The 17,730-nt window shown below is 41.9% G+C and overlaps 1 protein-coding gene across 1 annotated transcript in view; it reads left to right on the forward strand.

Annotated features, from left to right (window-relative positions):
- The window catches only part of LOC120051805 (phospholipid phosphatase 2-like), a 31,435-nt gene extending 14,026 nt beyond the window's left edge, over positions 1-17,409 (forward strand). The window contains exons 2-6 of the mRNA XM_038998691.1: positions 7,630-7,781; positions 7,979-8,241; positions 8,484-8,541; positions 15,145-15,321; positions 15,687-17,409. Of these exons, the coding sequence (XP_038854619.1) occupies positions 7,630-7,781; positions 7,979-8,241; positions 8,484-8,541; positions 15,145-15,321; positions 15,687-15,839 (803 nt within the window). The 3' untranslated portion in view covers positions 15,840-17,409. The remainder of the gene's footprint in view (positions 1-7,629; positions 7,782-7,978; positions 8,242-8,483; positions 8,542-15,144; positions 15,322-15,686) is intronic.
- The last annotated feature ends 321 nt before the right edge of the window (positions 17,410-17,730 follow it).

The following is a 17,730-nucleotide window of genomic DNA, read 5'->3' on the forward strand; positions in this document are numbered from 1 at the left end:
TTTCCCATGGTAATGGATGACAACAGGATTTTACATGCGTATTACGTCATTACCAGTAAAACAGGAAGCCATGGAAGGCCACAATAGTGAATTCGTTGAAATTAACTTAAAATCTGCATTAAAATTCAAATGTTTTATTTTGTTTGATTTTATTTCTGAGAATCTTTAGATGTGCCAATAATTTCAATTCCTTATGTGTTATTTCATAGTTTTGATGTCTTCACTATTATTCTACAATGTAGAGAATACAAAAAACAAAGAAAAACCCTGGTATGAGTAGGTGTGTCCAAACCTTTGGCTGGTACTGTGTATATATAGCATCCAATAGCTCATACAGTATTTTTTGCTCATCTTTATCAAGGATGTCTGACTGTATTTTCAATTATGTCTCTTTGGTTCTTGTGCTGTAAATTCAAATCACTTCCTGAATTGAGATGGCATTGACCCCATCCCTGCCCTCCACTGTGTGGACAGAGAGAGGACGTGACAAATTGCAGTGACTCTCAGCTTCCAGTGAGATCATGACCCAAATCATCCCATGTAATTGCAGATCAGCTGTCTAAAATAGGCCGGGCTCCACTCTATATTTACAGAGCGGGAGAGTATAGGAGGACACTGGGATTGAAGGAATGACAGAGGATAAATGAGCTCGAGAGACTCTGAATAAGAGAGTGAGGGCACAAAGGAGGATAGAAATTAGTGGCGTTGATGGAATGCAATGAATCTCTTCTACCCAGCTCAGAGGGGCCAGGTAGCTTAGGACCCTTTTTGAAAAAGTTTAGATCTTATGCATATCCTGTAACTTTGAGCAGGTGCTGGATAGCTTTAACAAACTTTTTTCCCATTTGTTTGTGTCTGAACCAATTGTCTTCAAGAGTCATTTTCCTCCCCTCTCCCTTGTATTTCTGTGCCCCAAGACCCCGTTTAGGAGAAGCATAGAGTAGACGAAGGTGCCATTGTAAATGATTGTGAATCGAAAGTAGAGGAGGAAGGGGAACATTAGCTTCTCAAAATGTGACTGAAAGCTGTTCAAATGGGGTTCCTTAATCTGAGGCAGGTAATGTGAACTCCTGCTTCTCGTGACTTCAGAAGGCCTCATTATGGGCTCAAATAGGAGATATTTCACTGGCATTCCAAGCAGGGCCTCATTTCCCTCCAACTGTAGAGTCAGGTGTTTCATGGGGCGAATACATTCCCTTGCAAACCTGCTTTCCTCTATTACTCTACCTTTTCTTGTAACAACTTTCATTTGAACCGTTAAAGACAAGTTCCCTATTTTCCTTCTGTAAAGATGAAATTCTGCAGCACTGTCAATTTGGGCTGTGGCATTTTGTTGTGGTATCCTGGAGACCTATTTTGCCTGTCTATTTTTGCCTGTCAGTGTGGCTGTGTGTGTTTGTGTCTGTCTATGTGAATGTTTTTTGGGGTGGGTTAAGAGGCTTGGAAATCTCTTTCAGATATTCTATGTAGACCTCATGAGGTTTATTAGACACCCCTACTGTAGGACACTAGAGCCGATTTTATTTTGATATCTTTTTTGTACTTATTTGATTTTTTTTGCCGACATTGTTTAAAAAACAATATTTTCATATGAACTTTTAGATGTATGTCTCATCAGTCAAAGTGATGTGTCTGCAGTATAAAAGTATTATCAGTACAGAAATAAAGTCGTACACAGCTTAACAAGCCTGGAGGGGTCATTTCAGGCCAGGTGTACTGCCTACCCCATGCCCTACACTAATACACTAATAGAAATCGCATCCTTCACTCTTCTAACTTCTTTATAGCCAGAAGTGCTAGATCCAAACTTGAGATGTGCAACTTTCAAGCATTGATGTAATGTAAGATTTGTGCACAAATATTGTAGTTATTTTTGCTCCTCTCAGATTCGACACTGATTCTCTCCACTCCTGCACTGTCTTGTTACTTATGTTGTAGTGATATTTTTCTCGGTTTTCCATTTACAGGAACTAATATTCAGAAGTCTGATTATTCGGTCACTTTTCTTTCATAATTTGAACCTTATTTTTCCCACTTAGCCTCTACTAATGCTCCTGACAGACCCTTCTGAACAAAGGTGTTAAAAGCATTTCAATTGCTGCAGGGTGTTTGTTATACAGCATCAAGCACAAGCTGTCTATTTAAAATGGCCTTTCACCATGCTGTATTAAAGAAAAGAAAAATGTCCTAGATTTTATCCAGAGGGCCAGACCAGCGCTCAGACTCACAACACTAATACTGTAAGCATTCTAAGTTCACTCATATGGGCAATGCAAACCAGATACAGGTTTCAATAAGCCTTGAGTTTGTCAGCATTTCCATTCTGTTTTCAATCGGCTGCAAGGTGTGAACATTCCTACCAATAGGATTTTGAATTGAATGGCTGTGTGTGGAGACAGATTTCATGTCATACTGTCTAAAACATTTCCAGCTGTACAGTAACGACAGCCATGCACACGGTAGCCCTCAAGCACAAGTTTATTTTTATTAGGAATGTATGGCCACTTATATTCCCGGTAAATATTGTTTTTCTGAATACATTACAGAGGATTTGACAGCTGGCGCTAATGCCAAGCAAGTTACATTATGAAAGATCAAGAGTCTGGACTTTGAGAAAATACTGTATGTAATATAAAAACTTTCAAAGTGATGTATGATTAACTCAGAAGTGAAGTGGTGATAGAGGGAATGTCCTTCAGAGATCATCAGCCTGTCCTGATTTAAGTTACACTCAGCTCAGATGTTTGGAACAAAACAATGGCAAATTATTCCTCCAGAAACCAAACACATGTTATCGTGGACACTGGATCAGGGGGAGTGGGATGAATGAATAGTCACAATAACCAAGAAACACAAACCTCCTCCACTCTTTCTGTGATTCACTTCCTGCCATGTGTGGATTTGGAGGAGGAAAAGGAAGCCGTTCCTTGACATTCTTGGTGTGATTTTGACTGACGTTGTTTGTGCTAGCTGGAGGCAGGATGTAGGACAAATTAATTGACAATCAAATGGTGGATGGCCACATTGTCTTGAGGGCCTGGGGCCACTAAGGCTTTTATTTTAGGGTTCTATTCCCTCACAAAGCCTTCTACCACTGTATAAACACTACCCCAACAGCCTTGTGCTGAGGAAAACAGGGAGCGGCTGGCAGGTGAGCTCCAGCTGCTGGTGATGACAAACACAGAGCAGAGTACAGAGGGATAATGGTTGGTGCCGGGTGAGAATGAAGGGTTGCCATTTGGTTCCCATATGAAATATCTGACGGTTAAGTGCCACCTGTTTGGTGGTGACGCTGTCTGATCTCTGTTGATATAATGGTGGGTGCTTGCATTCATATTAAATGTAATAAACATATCCTCTTGAACTAATATTAGAAGACTAGCGATACAATGGACCATTTTTGTAGATGTAGCTTGTGTGAATCTCAGCTGCTATCTCCAGTTTAGGTTTTTCTCTCCAATGTTTGTCTCATTGTGCCTTTTGTCATGTCTGAAACCTAGCAGCAAGGTTAGACTGTATGACACAGTACACTGATCTTTCTTTATCCTATAGGGTCGTTCCACCTCAAAAAGCACAAGAAAGAGGATTTCGACACCCACCATCTCAGATCGTTCTGAAATTGTTTCTGTTGTTGTAAGCAGATAAGATTAGCATTCCTGCAACATTGTTTTATATAATTTGATCTCTGAGAAATTAAGCTAATTGATTACACCCAAATTGGCCATTTTAATTGATGGGATTCATATAATATTCAATAAATATAGTGCCTAACATCTGATTTGGACCTAACTTTTTTTTCGAACAATGAGTTAGACATGAGGAATCCAAAGAAATGGTCTAAAGCACCTCAGGGACCCCCACCTCACACGCCAATCCCACCCCAACAATGAGTATATCTTATCAGTTCTCTATGTCTGACAAGTAGTTTGGAGCTGCGGCTTGGAGTGATGTTTCTTTATCCAATGTAATGTATTCTTAGTGAATTTTGTGATCTTTTTTTCCCCCTCTCAGAGAGATTAGTCATTGAAATTGTTAGGTTTATGTCCCATCCTACATTGTTCTTGGTGCCGAAGACGTGGATGTCAATCATGGCAGCCCCCCGCACCTCTCTGATTCAAAGGGTTTGGGTTAAATGCGGAAGACACATTTCAGTTGATTGCATTCAGTTGTACAACTGACTAGGTATCCCCCTTTCCCAATGTAGATGGTGCTGTTTCAGCGGATTGTAGCGGATTTTTGTATATTTATTTTTAGAATCGAGGATGAAATGAGATGTGTTGACTCTATTCATGTGATACGAGTTAGATCTGATATAAATATCATTTTCTTCTTCAAGCTTAGGCTATTTCTTATCCATGTAAATGTATATGTCATCACCATCTAGTTTACAGTAAACAAACAAGGATGTTGTTATCTGGCCTTGTGTTTTCTTCATGATATTTACTATGAATACTAGTTTGTCCAGAACAGTCATTGAGCCGGCCGCGACCGGTAGATCCATGAGGCGGCGCACAATTGGCTCAGCGTCGTCTGGGTTAGGGGAGGGTTTGGTCGGCAGGGATGTTCTTGTCCCATTGCATACTAGCGACTCCTGTGGCGGGCCGGGCGCAATGAACACTGACACAGTCGCCAGGTGCACAGTGTTTCCTCCGACACATTGGTGTGGCCGGCTTCCGGGTTAAGCGGGCATTGTGTCAAGAAACAGTGCTGCTTGGCTGGGTTGTGTTTCTGAGGACGCACGGCTCTCGACCTTCGCCTCTCCTGAGTCCGTACGGGAGTTGCAGCGATGGGACAGGACTGTAAGTACCAATTGGATACCATGAAAATTGGGGAGAAAAATGGGTAACGTAAACTCACCCCATTCTGTACAAATGTGCGTAACCGCGGCATTCAAACGAGGCTGCAATGAAAATGAATGGGACTGTAGTGACTGTGTTGGCATCAAAATCCGGGGTGTGAAACTAGTGAATGACCTGCAGAGAGCTGGGACCAAAGTAACAAAGCCTACCATCAGTAACACACTACGCCGCCAGGGACTCAAATCCTGCAGTGCCAGACGTGTCCCCCTGCTTAAGCCAGTACATGTCCAGGCCCGTCTGAAGTTTGCTAGAGAGCATTTGGATGATCCAGAAGAAGATTGGGAGAATGTCATATGGTCAGATGAAACCAAAATAGAACTTTTTGGTAAAAACTCAACTCGTCGTGTTTGGAGGACAAAGAATGCTGAGTTGCATCCAAAGAACACCATACCTACTGTGAAGCATGGGGGTGGCAACATCATGCTTTGGGGCTGTTTTTCTGCAAAGGGACCAGGACGACTGATCCGTGTAAAGGAAAGAATGAATGGGGCCATGTATCGTGAGATTTTGAGTGAAAACCTCCTTCCATCAGCAAGGGCATTGAAGATGAAACGTGGCTGGGTCTTTCAGCATGACAATGATCCCAAACACACCGCCCGGGCAACGAAGGAGTGGCTTCGTAAGAAGCATTTCAAGGTCCTGGAGTGGCCTAGCCAGTCTCCAGATCTCAACCCCATAGAAAATCTTTGGAGGGAGTTGAAAGTCCGTGTTGCCCAGCAACAGCCCCAAAACATCACTGCTCTAGAGGAGATCTGCATGGAGGAATGGGCCAAAATACCAGCAACAGTGTGTGAAAACCTTGTGAAGACTTACAGAAAACGTTTGACCTCTGTCATTGCCAAAAAAGGGTATATAACAAAGTATTGAGATAAACTTTTGTTATTGACCAAATACTTATTTTCCACCATAATTTGCAAATAAATTCATTAAAAATCCTACAATGTGATTTTCTGGATTTTTTTTTCTCATTTTGTCTGTCATAGTTGAAGTGTACCTATGATGAAAATTACAGGCCTCTCTCATCTTTTTAAGTGTGAGAACTTGCACAATTGGTGGCTGACTAAATACTTTTTTTGCCCCACTGTATATCAATCTGATAATTATGAAGTAAAACGCTTGCTTTGTTTATTTCTTGTTTCGTCTCTATTGTTGTACTTGTCCTGGCTGGAAGAATGTTCAGTGAAGGGGGAGGTGCAGCATTAGGTAATACAGTAGGGGGAGCGACTGCTTCTTAAATGTAATGTTTTATGCGTTCTCCACACTCTCGCCCTTACAAGAACGTCCTCTGAGAATGCACTCGGAGAGTGTGGAGCACGATAGTATGCATATTGAGAAACACCCTGTGCTTAAAAGCACTGTCTGTGTGTGTCCCTAACCTTGCCAACAGACAAAGCTGTGAATGGATCAGTGGTTCACCAGTCAGGGCCTTGATTAGCTCCGCAACAGTAACAAGGTGTGATGTGTAATGAGAGAAAAAGAAATGGGTGGAGAGAACGTTTCTTTAGGACCATCAGGTGACATCCTGACAACTGATACACAGAAATGTGTATGGCAACTATGTTTGGTGGGACGTTGATGGAATATTCTAACCCTCAGAAAACTGGACACATGAATTTTATTGCAACGTCCCATGAAACGTGTCTAAATATTAATATTGGATATTCTGAGAACATGGTAACCACGTTCTGGATTGGTTTGACATTAAGGGAATGTTCACCTAACTCGAACCCCAAAACCTGCTGAATAGGTTGTCATTGAATGTTCCTGGAAAACTGGACACCCAAACATCAGTGAAACATTAGGGCTAATATTACAAACACTTTCTCTCTCCCTAGAATTGTTAGCTGGGAAGAGCTCCTAGCAGTTGTACCAATAAGGTCTTTTTCACATACGTTTTAATTTGTAGATGCAGCACAGACTAGAAGAGTATTATTCATTAGGTTGAGTTTATCAACATGAACTGCAGTAACGAACGCATAATGCCTTCCTCATGGTGTGTTTGTGGCTTTGCATCACACATTAGACAGGTTGAGCGTGTGTGTGTGGATTCAAAGATGTTTTCCGAATGTTTCAAGTACATTTTCCATCCACTATAGCCTTGAGAGGCTATATTTGGGCTTGTTTGTGCACACCACCACATCAGTCAGTCTTCTAAGGAAGTGCACTGGGGAGGGGTGTGTGTGTGTACATCTGAGTCCATGTGTTTGTTTTTGCAATCTCTTACTCTAAAGATTCTACTACAACATTTCACAACCTACTTCAATGTGTGGTGTGCACTGCTTTGGTATGCTGGGCTTTTCTGGGCCATGAATGTGATATATTTTCAGGATAGTGTTGTTCCACTGAATGAGGTCTTCAGGAAAGGAGGAGAGAAAAAAACTTCTCAGAGCTCCTTGAAGAAACATTTAACCTTCCAGATTGAATAGTGATGTAATGTCTGGGTTTCTGGAAATGTAAAATATATGTTATTTAACTGATGGATGTTCTCTTAAATCTTTATAACGTTAGCTTGAATCAACAGCATTATCATTAATCGCTCCTGATGTACTTTATCACCCTTTATTATAGGAAAAGTCAATGCTGGTAGTTGAAGTGAAATAATGAAAGAGAAAATAAAATTCACATCCTGCTAGTTCAGATGCTGGACATAAAAACGAATGATGAATGAAATGATGTCAGCAGTTGGATCATATCCATAAAATTGTTGCAGACATCATTTTTCCAGTTGGAGTGAATTAACAAGTTGCCTGCCTGCTCTTTCTTCTCATAGCGGCACTGCCTTTCCTCATTATGACCGTCGTTTTCCGGCCCTACCAGAGGGGTGTGTACTGTGACGATGAGGACATCAAGTACCCCCTCAAACCTGACACTATCACCCACGGCCTGCTGGCTGCAGTCACCATCTCCTGCACCGTCATCATCGTGAGTCCCGCCCTATACTTTCCTCTCTGACACCTAGGTGAGATAAAGAACGTCTGACTTCATTGATTCCCAGATCAGTGTCACAAACAGGCGTTTCTCTATGTAGCCAGTGGACCAAACCTGATATTAGCTGTCATACTGGAAGATACTGGAAGGTTAGATGTAATTCAAGCTCCTCTCTCTTTCTCTTCCCATAGCTAGCATCAGGAGAGGCCTACCTGGTCTACAGTAAGAGGATTCACTCTAACTCTGAGTTCAACGGGTACGTGGCGGCGCTCTACAAGGTGCTAGGTACCTTCCTGTTCGGGGCAGCTGTCAGCCAATCACTGACGGACCTGGCTAAGTTCACCATTGGACGCCCACGGCCCAACTTCATGGCCGTCTGCAACCCCAAGGTCTGCAAAGGCTACATGCTGGATATCAACTGCACCGGCAACTCTCATGACGTCACTGCGTCCAGGTAGTTACTGAGGTAGAGGGTGTCAGGGGAATATTGTTGACCGGTGCATTGCTCTATGCCAGTGGTTAGTGCTGAACTGGAACCAATGCTTGCACAAACTGCTGCTCACCAGGACAAGGGTTGGTGACCACAGCTTAATGCTCTGGTAGAAACACAGTGAATAGATCCACTGTAGTCTCCAAACAATCATGACAGGTTAACATTACCATTTTTAAGAACATACATTTTTTCAATTTTTCCAGGTTGTCCTTCTACTCCGGCCACTCCTCCTTCGGGATGTACTGTATGCTGTTTCTAGCAGTGAGTATACAAGGCTCATGGAACAGATGCAAATATCGACTACAAACACCCTTATATTCAACATTCTGAAATGGAATAAATTGATGTAACGCCTCTCCATTTAAATTAGGAGTAATGGGGTAGATATGAAAAGGCAAAATAGAGCAGGTTTTACTGAGAGTGATTGTGCTTATATATATAAGCACAATATATATATACAGTGGGGCAAAAAAGTATTTAGTCAGCCACCAATTGTGCAAGTTCTCCCACTTAAAAAGATGAGAGGCCTGTAATTTTCATCATAGGTACACTTCAACTATGACAGACAAAATGAGAAAAAAAAATCCAGAAAATCACATTGTAGGATTTTTAATGAATTTATTTGCAAATTATGGTGGAAAATAAGTATTTGGTCAATAACAAAAGTTTATCTCAATACTTTGTTATATACCCTTTGTTGGCAATGACAGAGGTCAAACGTTTTCTATAAGTCTTCACAAGGTTTTCGCACACTGTTGCTGGTATTTTGGCCCATTCCTCCATGCAGATCTCCTCAGAGCAGTGATGTTTTGGGGCTGTTGCTGGGCAACACGGACTTTCAACTCCCTCCAAAGATTTTCTATGGGGTTGAGATCTGGAGACTGGCTAGGCCACTCCAGGACCTTGAAATGCTTCTTACGAAGCCACTCCTTCGTTGCCCGGGCGGTGTGTTTGGGATCATTGTCATGCTGAAAGACCCAGCCACGTTTCATCTTCAATGCCCTTGCTGATGGAAGGAGGTTTTCACTCAAAATCTCACGATACATGGCCCCATTCATTCTTTCCTTTACACGGATCAGTCGTCCTGGTCCCTTTGCAGAAAAACAGCCCCAAAGCATGATGTTTCCACCCCCATGCTTCACAGTAGGTATGGTGTTCTTTGGATGCAACTCAGCATTCTTTGTCCTCCAAACACGACGAGTTGAGTTTTTACCAAAAAGTTCTATTTTGGTTTCATCTGACCATATGACATTCTCCCAATCTTCTTCTGGATCATCCAAATGCTCTCTAGCAAACTTCAGACGGGCCTGGACATGTACTGGCTTAAGCAGGGGGACACGTCTGGCACTGCAGGATTTGAGTCCCTGGCGGCGTAGTGTGTTACTGATGGTAGGCTTTGTTACTTTGGTCCCAGCTCTCTGCAGGTCATTCACTAGGTCCCCCGTGTGGTTCTGGGATTTTTGCTCACCGTTCTTGTGATCATTTTGACCCCACGGGGTGAGATCTTGCGTGGAGCCCCAGATCGAGGGAGATTATCAGTGATCTTGTATGTCTTCCATTTCCTAATAATTGCTCCCACAGCTGATTTCTTCAAACCAAGCTGCTTACCTATTGCAGATTCAGTCTTCCCAGCCTGGTGCAGGTCTACAATTTTGTTTCTGGTGTCCTAATGATCAATAATTTTACTCTTTATTTAACCATCTTACATATGAAACCTTATTTGTTCATCGAAAATTGTGAATAACTCACCACAGGTTAATGAGAAGGGTATGCTTGAAAGGATGCACATAACTCTGCAATGTATTGGAGAGAGTCTCAGTCTTAAATCATTTTCCACACAGTCTGTGCCGGTATTCACATAGGTACGTGGTTGCAAAGGGCATCAGTGTCTTAACAGCGCGTTTTGCCAAGGCAGGATACTCTGAGTGCAGCCCAATCCAGAAATCTGGCAGTGGCTTCTAATTAAATTACATTTTCACAGAACCGCTTGTTGCAATTTCGATGACGCTCTCTTGTTCAGATATCGGTAAGTAGACTGGAGGCAGGGTATGAAAGGGATTTAGAATCCAGTTGTTTGTGTCATCCGTTTCGGGAAAGTACCTGCGTAATTACGCAGCCAACTAACTCAGGTGCTTTGCTATATCACATTTGACATTGTCCGTAAGTTTGAGTTCATTTGCACACAAAAAAATCATACAATGATGGAAAGACCTGTCTGTTGTCCTTCTTAATGCAGACAGAGAAGAGCTCCAACTTCTTAATAATAGCCTCAATTTTGTCCCGCACATTGAGTATAGTTGCGGAGAGTCCCTGTAATCCTAGATTCAGATCATTCAGGCGAGAAAAAACATCACCCAGATAGGCCAGTCGTGTGAGAAACTCGTCATCATGCAAGAGGTCAGACACGTGAAAATTACGGTCAGTAAAGAAAACTTTAAGCTCGTCTCTCAATTCAAAAAAAACGTGTCAATACTTTGCCCCTTGATAACCAGCGCACTTCTGTATGTTGTAAAAGCGTTACATGGTCGCTGCCCATATCATTGCATAGTGCAGAAAATACATGAGAGTTCAGGGGCCTTGTTTTAACAAAGTTAACCATTTTCACTGTAGTGTCCAAAATGTCTTTCAAGCTGTCAGGTATTCCCTTGGCAGCAAGAGCCTCTCAGTGGATGCTGAAGTGTACCTAAGTGGCGTCGGGAGCAACTGCTTGCACGCACGTTACCACTCCACTATGTCTCCCTGTCATGGCTTATGCGCCATCAGTACAGATACCAACACATCTTGACCACCAAAGTCCATTTGATGACACAAAGCTGTCCAGTACTTTAAAAAGATCCTCTCCTGTTGTCCTGGTTTCCAGTGGTTTGCAAAAGAGCATGTCTTCCTTAATTGACCCTCATGAACGTAACAGACATATACCAGGATGATGAAGGCATTGTCTGTATAGTTTTTTGGGCCTTTTCCCCCAGCATTGTCCCAGCCATATCCGTGGCAGCAGGAAGAATTAAGTCCTCCACAATAGTATGGGGCTTGCCTATCCTAGCCACTCTGTAGCTCACCATATAAGACGCTTCTAGCCCCTTCTTATTAATGGTATCTGTTGCTTTTATACATGTCTTACTACTTGAAAGTCATCTTAATTCTCACTCAAAAAACTCCTGTGGCTTATTTTTCAAATTGGCATGTTTTGTTTCTAAATGTCTGCGCAAGAGTGAAGGTTTCATCGAGTTGTGAGATAGTACTTTTGCACATATGACACACTTTGGCTGAGGAAAGGCACTACTCCCAATATAAGTGAACCCCAAATCAATGTAGTTCTCATCATTTTTGCGCCTCTTCGATGGTCCAACGTCCCTGTCTGTTGTTTGGTGCTTTCCCGGGTAAGGGGGCAGTAGCTCTTAGTAACTGTCAGTGTCCATGCTAGCTGGGCTATCAACAAATGTAGATTTACTGATGCTAGCATTGGATGTGCTCTTGGAAGGAAAACAACTTGTGTTGTCGACAGGTGCAGGTGTAGTACTGCTGGTAGTAGCGGTACTACCAGTAGAGCTGGTATGTGTCTCTATGGACGCGGGCCTTACATTTTTTTAACCATTTATCCATTTTAGCGCAAACGGAATGAGCAGCAGCTACATTTGGCTACATACGGACCGTTAGTGGGATTCCCACGAGAGAGTAATGGTTAATGTGATTGGATGTCAATTATTTGACTAGGCTACCTGAATTTGACATTGTTATTTCGCTGAACACTAGATGGTTTAATTGTATTTTTGGCAGTGAAACTACTACGGCTACTGAGGTGAGAAAAAAAACTCACCCAAATGTATAGCCTCGTTGGAAAATATAAATGGACTGTTTGAAAATGTGAAGATAATTTTTTAAAACAAATACAAATAAAACGTCTTTTTTTTTTATGTGAATCACATTTTTACTTGGCGTACCCCCAGTACCCAGTTTGGGAATACCTAGTCTACATCATAAATAAAACTACATCACAACAAAACAATCTACATAATAAATACAAAAAAATATAAGAAGAATAAATAAATTTCATAATTATTAAATAAAACAACTACATAACAAGAAAACAATCTACATAATAAATACAAATACAACAAATATAAGAAATAAATCAAATCAAATAATTATCAAATAAAACAATTACATCACAACAAAACAATAAATAAATAAACATAAATAAATAAAATGATACATCACACAAGACATTGTGCACTATACAAATTTACACTGCTCCACAATTACACATCTACAATATAAAAGGTACAATAATACAATATTACTGTGTGTGCATGCGTGTCTTTACAGTCCGTGTTGTGCCGTGAGGTGTTTTATTTTTTATTATAATGTAACCTTTATTTAACTAGTCAGTTAAGAACACATTCTTATTTACAATGACAGCCTACCGGGGACCAGTGGGTTAACTGCCTTGTTCAGGGGCAGAACGACAGATTTTTACCTTGTCTGCTCGGGGATTTGATTCAGCAACCTTTCGGTTACTGGCCCAACGCTCTAACCACTAGGCTACCTGCCGCCCATGTTTTATGTATTTTTTTCTGATTTCACTGCTAGCTTGAGTTACCTGATGTGGAAGAGTTCCATGTGGTCATGGCTCTAGTACATTGCTGTACAGTGCAATGCACTGCATTTCCCAGCCTCTATTTTTGGGCTTAGGGACTGTGAAGAGACCCCTGGTGTCATGTCTTGTGGGACATGTATCGGTGTCTGAGCTGTGTGTTCGCTGTTTGAAGAGACAGTTTGGTGCTTTCAACACATCAATACCTCTCACAAAGACAAGTAGTCTTGTCTGCAGTCCATCTCTCCTCTACTTTGAGCCAGGAGAGATTGACATTCATGTTCTTGATATCAGCTCTCTGTGTACATTTAAGGGCCAGCCGTGCTACTCTGTTCTGGGCCAACTCTAATTTCCCTATGTCCCTCTTTGCAGCACTGGACCATATAACTGGGCAGTAGTCCAGGTGTGATAAAACTAGGGCCTGTTGGATGTGTTTGGTTGATTGTAATGTCAAGAAAGCAGAGCGGCATTTTATCACAGACAGACATCTCCCCATCTTAGCAACTGTTGCATCAATATGTTTTGAGCATGTAAGTTTGCAATCTAGGGTTACACCAAGCAGTTTAGTCTGCTCAACTCACTCAATTGCCACATTATTCATTAAAAGATTTAGATGAGGTTTAGGGTTTAGCTTTTAGTTGAAATATTTAGGTGTAGCTTATTACTAGCCTCCCATTCTAAAAGTGACTGTAGCTGTTTATTATAGGTTGCAGTGATTTCACTTGCTGTGGTAGCTGAAGTGTAAATGTTGAGTCATAAACACACAAGCTTTACTCAAGGCTAGTGGTAGGTCATTAGTAAAAATAGAAAACAGCAAAGGACCAAGACAGCTGCCTTGAGGTATATCACACTCTACCTGGTTTACGTGAGAGAGGCTTCCATTAAATAAAACCCTCTGTGTTCTATTAGGTAGGTAGCTCTCAATCCACGATATGGCAGAGGATGTAAAGCCATAACACATCTTTTTCAGCAGCAGATTAAAATCGATAACCTCAAAAGCTGCACTGAAGTCTATCAAAACAGCTCCCACAATCTTCTTTCTGCTTATCATCAGTCATTTGTCTCAGTGCCATACATGTTGCGTGCCCCTCCCTATCAGCGTGCTGAAAGTCAGTTGTTAATTTGTTCAGCTGTTTGAACCAGAAATGGGTACTTTAATATTCTTGGGTAGCGGAATGACTTTTGCTTCCCTCCAGGCCTGAGGGAACACACTTTCCTGTAGACTTAGATTGAAGAGATGGCAAATAGGAGTGGCAATACAGTCCACTACCATCCTCAGTCATTTTCCATCCAAGTTGTCAGCACCAGAGGGTTTGTCATCATTGATCGACAGCAATAAATCTAGCCATTGACAGACAAGGCAGGCAGGAGACTCTAGCAGACGACTCGGTCCTCACTGCCAATCAAAGCAATCAGTAATCTGCTCTGCTTTGTTTCTCACAGACCCTTTGATATTCCCTATTAGATGTGATTAATATCTCCATCTCCCTACAAGTGTTGAATGCTGAGATTGAGTGTATGTGCGGTAGAGGGGCACGCGTGGATGCCAATTTACACACCTACTATGGCAGGAGCCTGGTCGCAGCCCAGAGAAATGAATGTGCCAGTTAGACACTCTGGCAGCAGCTCTCCTCTTCTGTGAAAATGGTTTTCAGTCCATAGTTGGGTATAAATTAGATCAACATTCAACGTCTTTTCATGGTTTATGCAATTCAAAGCATACCATATTTCAGTTTTTGCTGGGATTTGATTTAGTATGAAGGGGCATTTAACTTTTAAATGATTGCCTGTTATCATGTTTATCTGACTAAATCAAATCACATTTCATTTAATGTGTATTTAACAAAGTAACGACACACTTGACAGAAAGAAATTAAATACAATTCTTGCCTGTTACATGTTTATCTGACTAGTGACTACTTGTAGCCTGCTGATGTTAGCATTTTGTAAAAGCTGAACAATGTGCTTTCATACTAGCCACTTGTAGAATGGACTCCCACACACTGTATACATGAAAATAACATTTACTAACAAATGCTGTGTTTCAGACGTTCATTGAGGCATATTTGATGGACAGAAATATGATAGGCTTAATGTTACTGGGGCCAGTTTACAGTCAAATAACATTGCCTTATTTGGTGAAATGGTTCACCACTTGTGAACACAAAAACCACTAATGACCTCAATCAGCAGTAAAAGCAAATAGTCTTCAAACAAAGATAGCTCTACTTATGAGAACTGAAACATCTCCTCCCTCTCTTTCTCTCTAGTTGTATGTCCAGGCGAGGCTGAGGGCAAAGTGGGCCAGACTCCTCCGACCCACAATCCAGTTCTTCCTGGTGGCCTTTGCAGTGTACGTGGGCTACACCCGCGTGTCCGATTACAAGCACCACTGGAGCGACGTTCTGGTGGGCCTCCTCCAAGGCGCTCTCATTGCCATCCTCAACGTGAGTGTTGCCTGCTGGCTTTTTATTGTTCCTAGTCCCCTGTTTTGATTTAACCTCTTTCAGCAGCGCCTTTGGGAAGTCTCGGAGACGTGGGTGATTCATATTGGAAAGCGTAGCCGCGATTCGTATTTCAGACTACTGCATGCAATTGGGGACCCTCCCAGGCCCAATGTTTTATGACTTCTCTGGCCTGGTTAGAGAGCTGGAGGGGTTATGCAACGCACTGTGTGTTCCTCTCAGACGTGGAGCAGCTGCATGGTGCCCTCCACCACCAGACATACAGTATACAATCACATTTTCCAGCCCTACTCTTGGTCCTCTCACTTTGTCTGACCCACACCATTTCACTCCTCTCCTCCCTACAGGTGCGCCACGTGTCAGACTTATTCAAGCAGGGTCCTCCCCACTGCTCCAGCCCAGAGACGGTCGAGAACGAGGAACTGGAGCGCCGCAAACCCAGCCTGCAGATGGCAGATGCAGATCACAACAACCATTACAGCTACCCAGGGCCTGTGTGAGAGGGGCCAACCCAGTCAACCACTCTCACAACAAGCTCCCACAAACCACTGGACTGACTGAGGGGGCTGCGCACATTACCAGAATCCTCTATGGCCTGGGTGCACCAGCGCATGAGTGGGAGAGGACTTTTATATTGAGACATCATCGTTGATGTTCACTAGTTTTTTAGTATATTCGTCTCAGATGTTTTTATGTTGCTTTTTTTAACACAATAGATTAGGTAAGAGTACCAAACATTCAGATAAGAAAGAAAGACCATTCTCAGAAGAGAAGATGTCTAGATGAGTCCCATTTTAGTGCACCTTAGTCATATGAGTAATCTGAACTTCAGTGGGAGTTTCGGATTGATATGTTGAATGTTTCACCTATGTGAAATGGACTGCAGAGATTTAGAAATGTTGATTGTGTAAGCTTGATATACCACTAGATCACAAACAATCAATGCAAACGTTTGGCATAAAGATTTTAGAAATTGAAAATTAGAAATTCTGATTTTAGCTACGCACATTCTAGCATCAATCACTCTATTTTTTTTTAAATGACGAAATCAATGTTTTAACAGGAACATTGTTCCTTTGACAAGAATTGAAGGTATTTGGAAAGTGCATATTCATTTTTATTTTATAGATTACTTTATTCACAAGGTTGGAAATGTCTATTATGCCAGCTCTGTTAAGGTATTGTGCAATCACAATCACCCCTGTTAGCCACTATGAGCCACAAATACTGTATCTGCTAATATTATGGCATTTTTCTTTTTTCAGGTATGTTATTTTTTTCTGTGGCCCATATCAAACCAGTGCCTTCTTGGACTAGTGCCCTTTAAGATTGACACAAATGGATCAAATCCCAAGTTCAGAACACAAACCAGATACCTTAACATGAGCCTTTAAGAGTTGTAATGATACAGCTTACCATTCGAGTCATTTATGGCAAGCTGGTATAATGCTCTATGCAAAGTTCAAAGATTTTTCCTTACCTGTGTGGACTGCTGGGGCTAATTTGTGAAGAAATGCTCCTGTACAGTGACTATGTCAGGCCTGGCCCTGCTTGGCACAGGAGGACTGATGACAGATCAGTCAGCTCTGGCAGAGAGAGGCTCACCTCTGGTAGTGATTGTGAGGCTCAGAGAGCTGACTCAGAGCTGGCCTGTGACTGTGGAATGGCAAGGTACTCAGAAGGGCCTCCTGCGGAGACGCGGGTCCTATGGACTTCAAGAATTTTAAAGACTTTTCTTTGAATTCCATAAATGATAACCACCTGGAGCAGCTTCAGTGAAGTGTTGTTGTTGTGTAACGTCTCACCTGTGTATTACTGAATCCCCCAGCGCAAATTTACCCATGAAGCAATAGTATCACAGTGTTATGGGGTTTGAGTTTCCTCCAGGTTTCCATCATAAAAGGCGTGTGTGTGTTTCATATGTAATAATACTATTCCCATTAGAGGATTGGTGCCTAAGGTCCTGGTTGGCCATTATATGTACAGTTGAAGTCGGGAGTTTACATACACCTTAGCCAAGTACATTTAAACTCAGTTTTTCACAATTCCTGACATTTAATCCTAGTAAAAATTCACCACTTTATTTTAAGAATGTAAAAGGTCAGAATAATAGTAGAGAGAATGATTTATTTTAGCTTTTATTTCTTTCATCACATTCCCAGTGGGTCAAAAGTTTACATACACCCCATTAGTATTTGGTAGCATTGTCTTTAAATTGTTTAACTTGGGTCAAACTTTTCGGGTAGCCTTCCACAAGCTTCCCACAATAAGTTGGGTGAATTTTGGCCCATTCCTCCTGACAGAGCTGGTGTAACTGAGTCAGGTTTGTAGGCCCCTTGCTCGCTCACGCTTTTTCAGTTCAGCCCACACATTTTCTATAGGATTGAGGTC

The sequence above is a fragment of the Salvelinus namaycush genome, chromosome 8 (genome assembly GCF_016432855.1).
Source record: "Salvelinus namaycush isolate Seneca chromosome 8, SaNama_1.0, whole genome shotgun sequence".
NCBI classification, from domain to species: domain Eukaryota; kingdom Metazoa; phylum Chordata; class Actinopteri; order Salmoniformes; family Salmonidae; genus Salvelinus; species Salvelinus namaycush.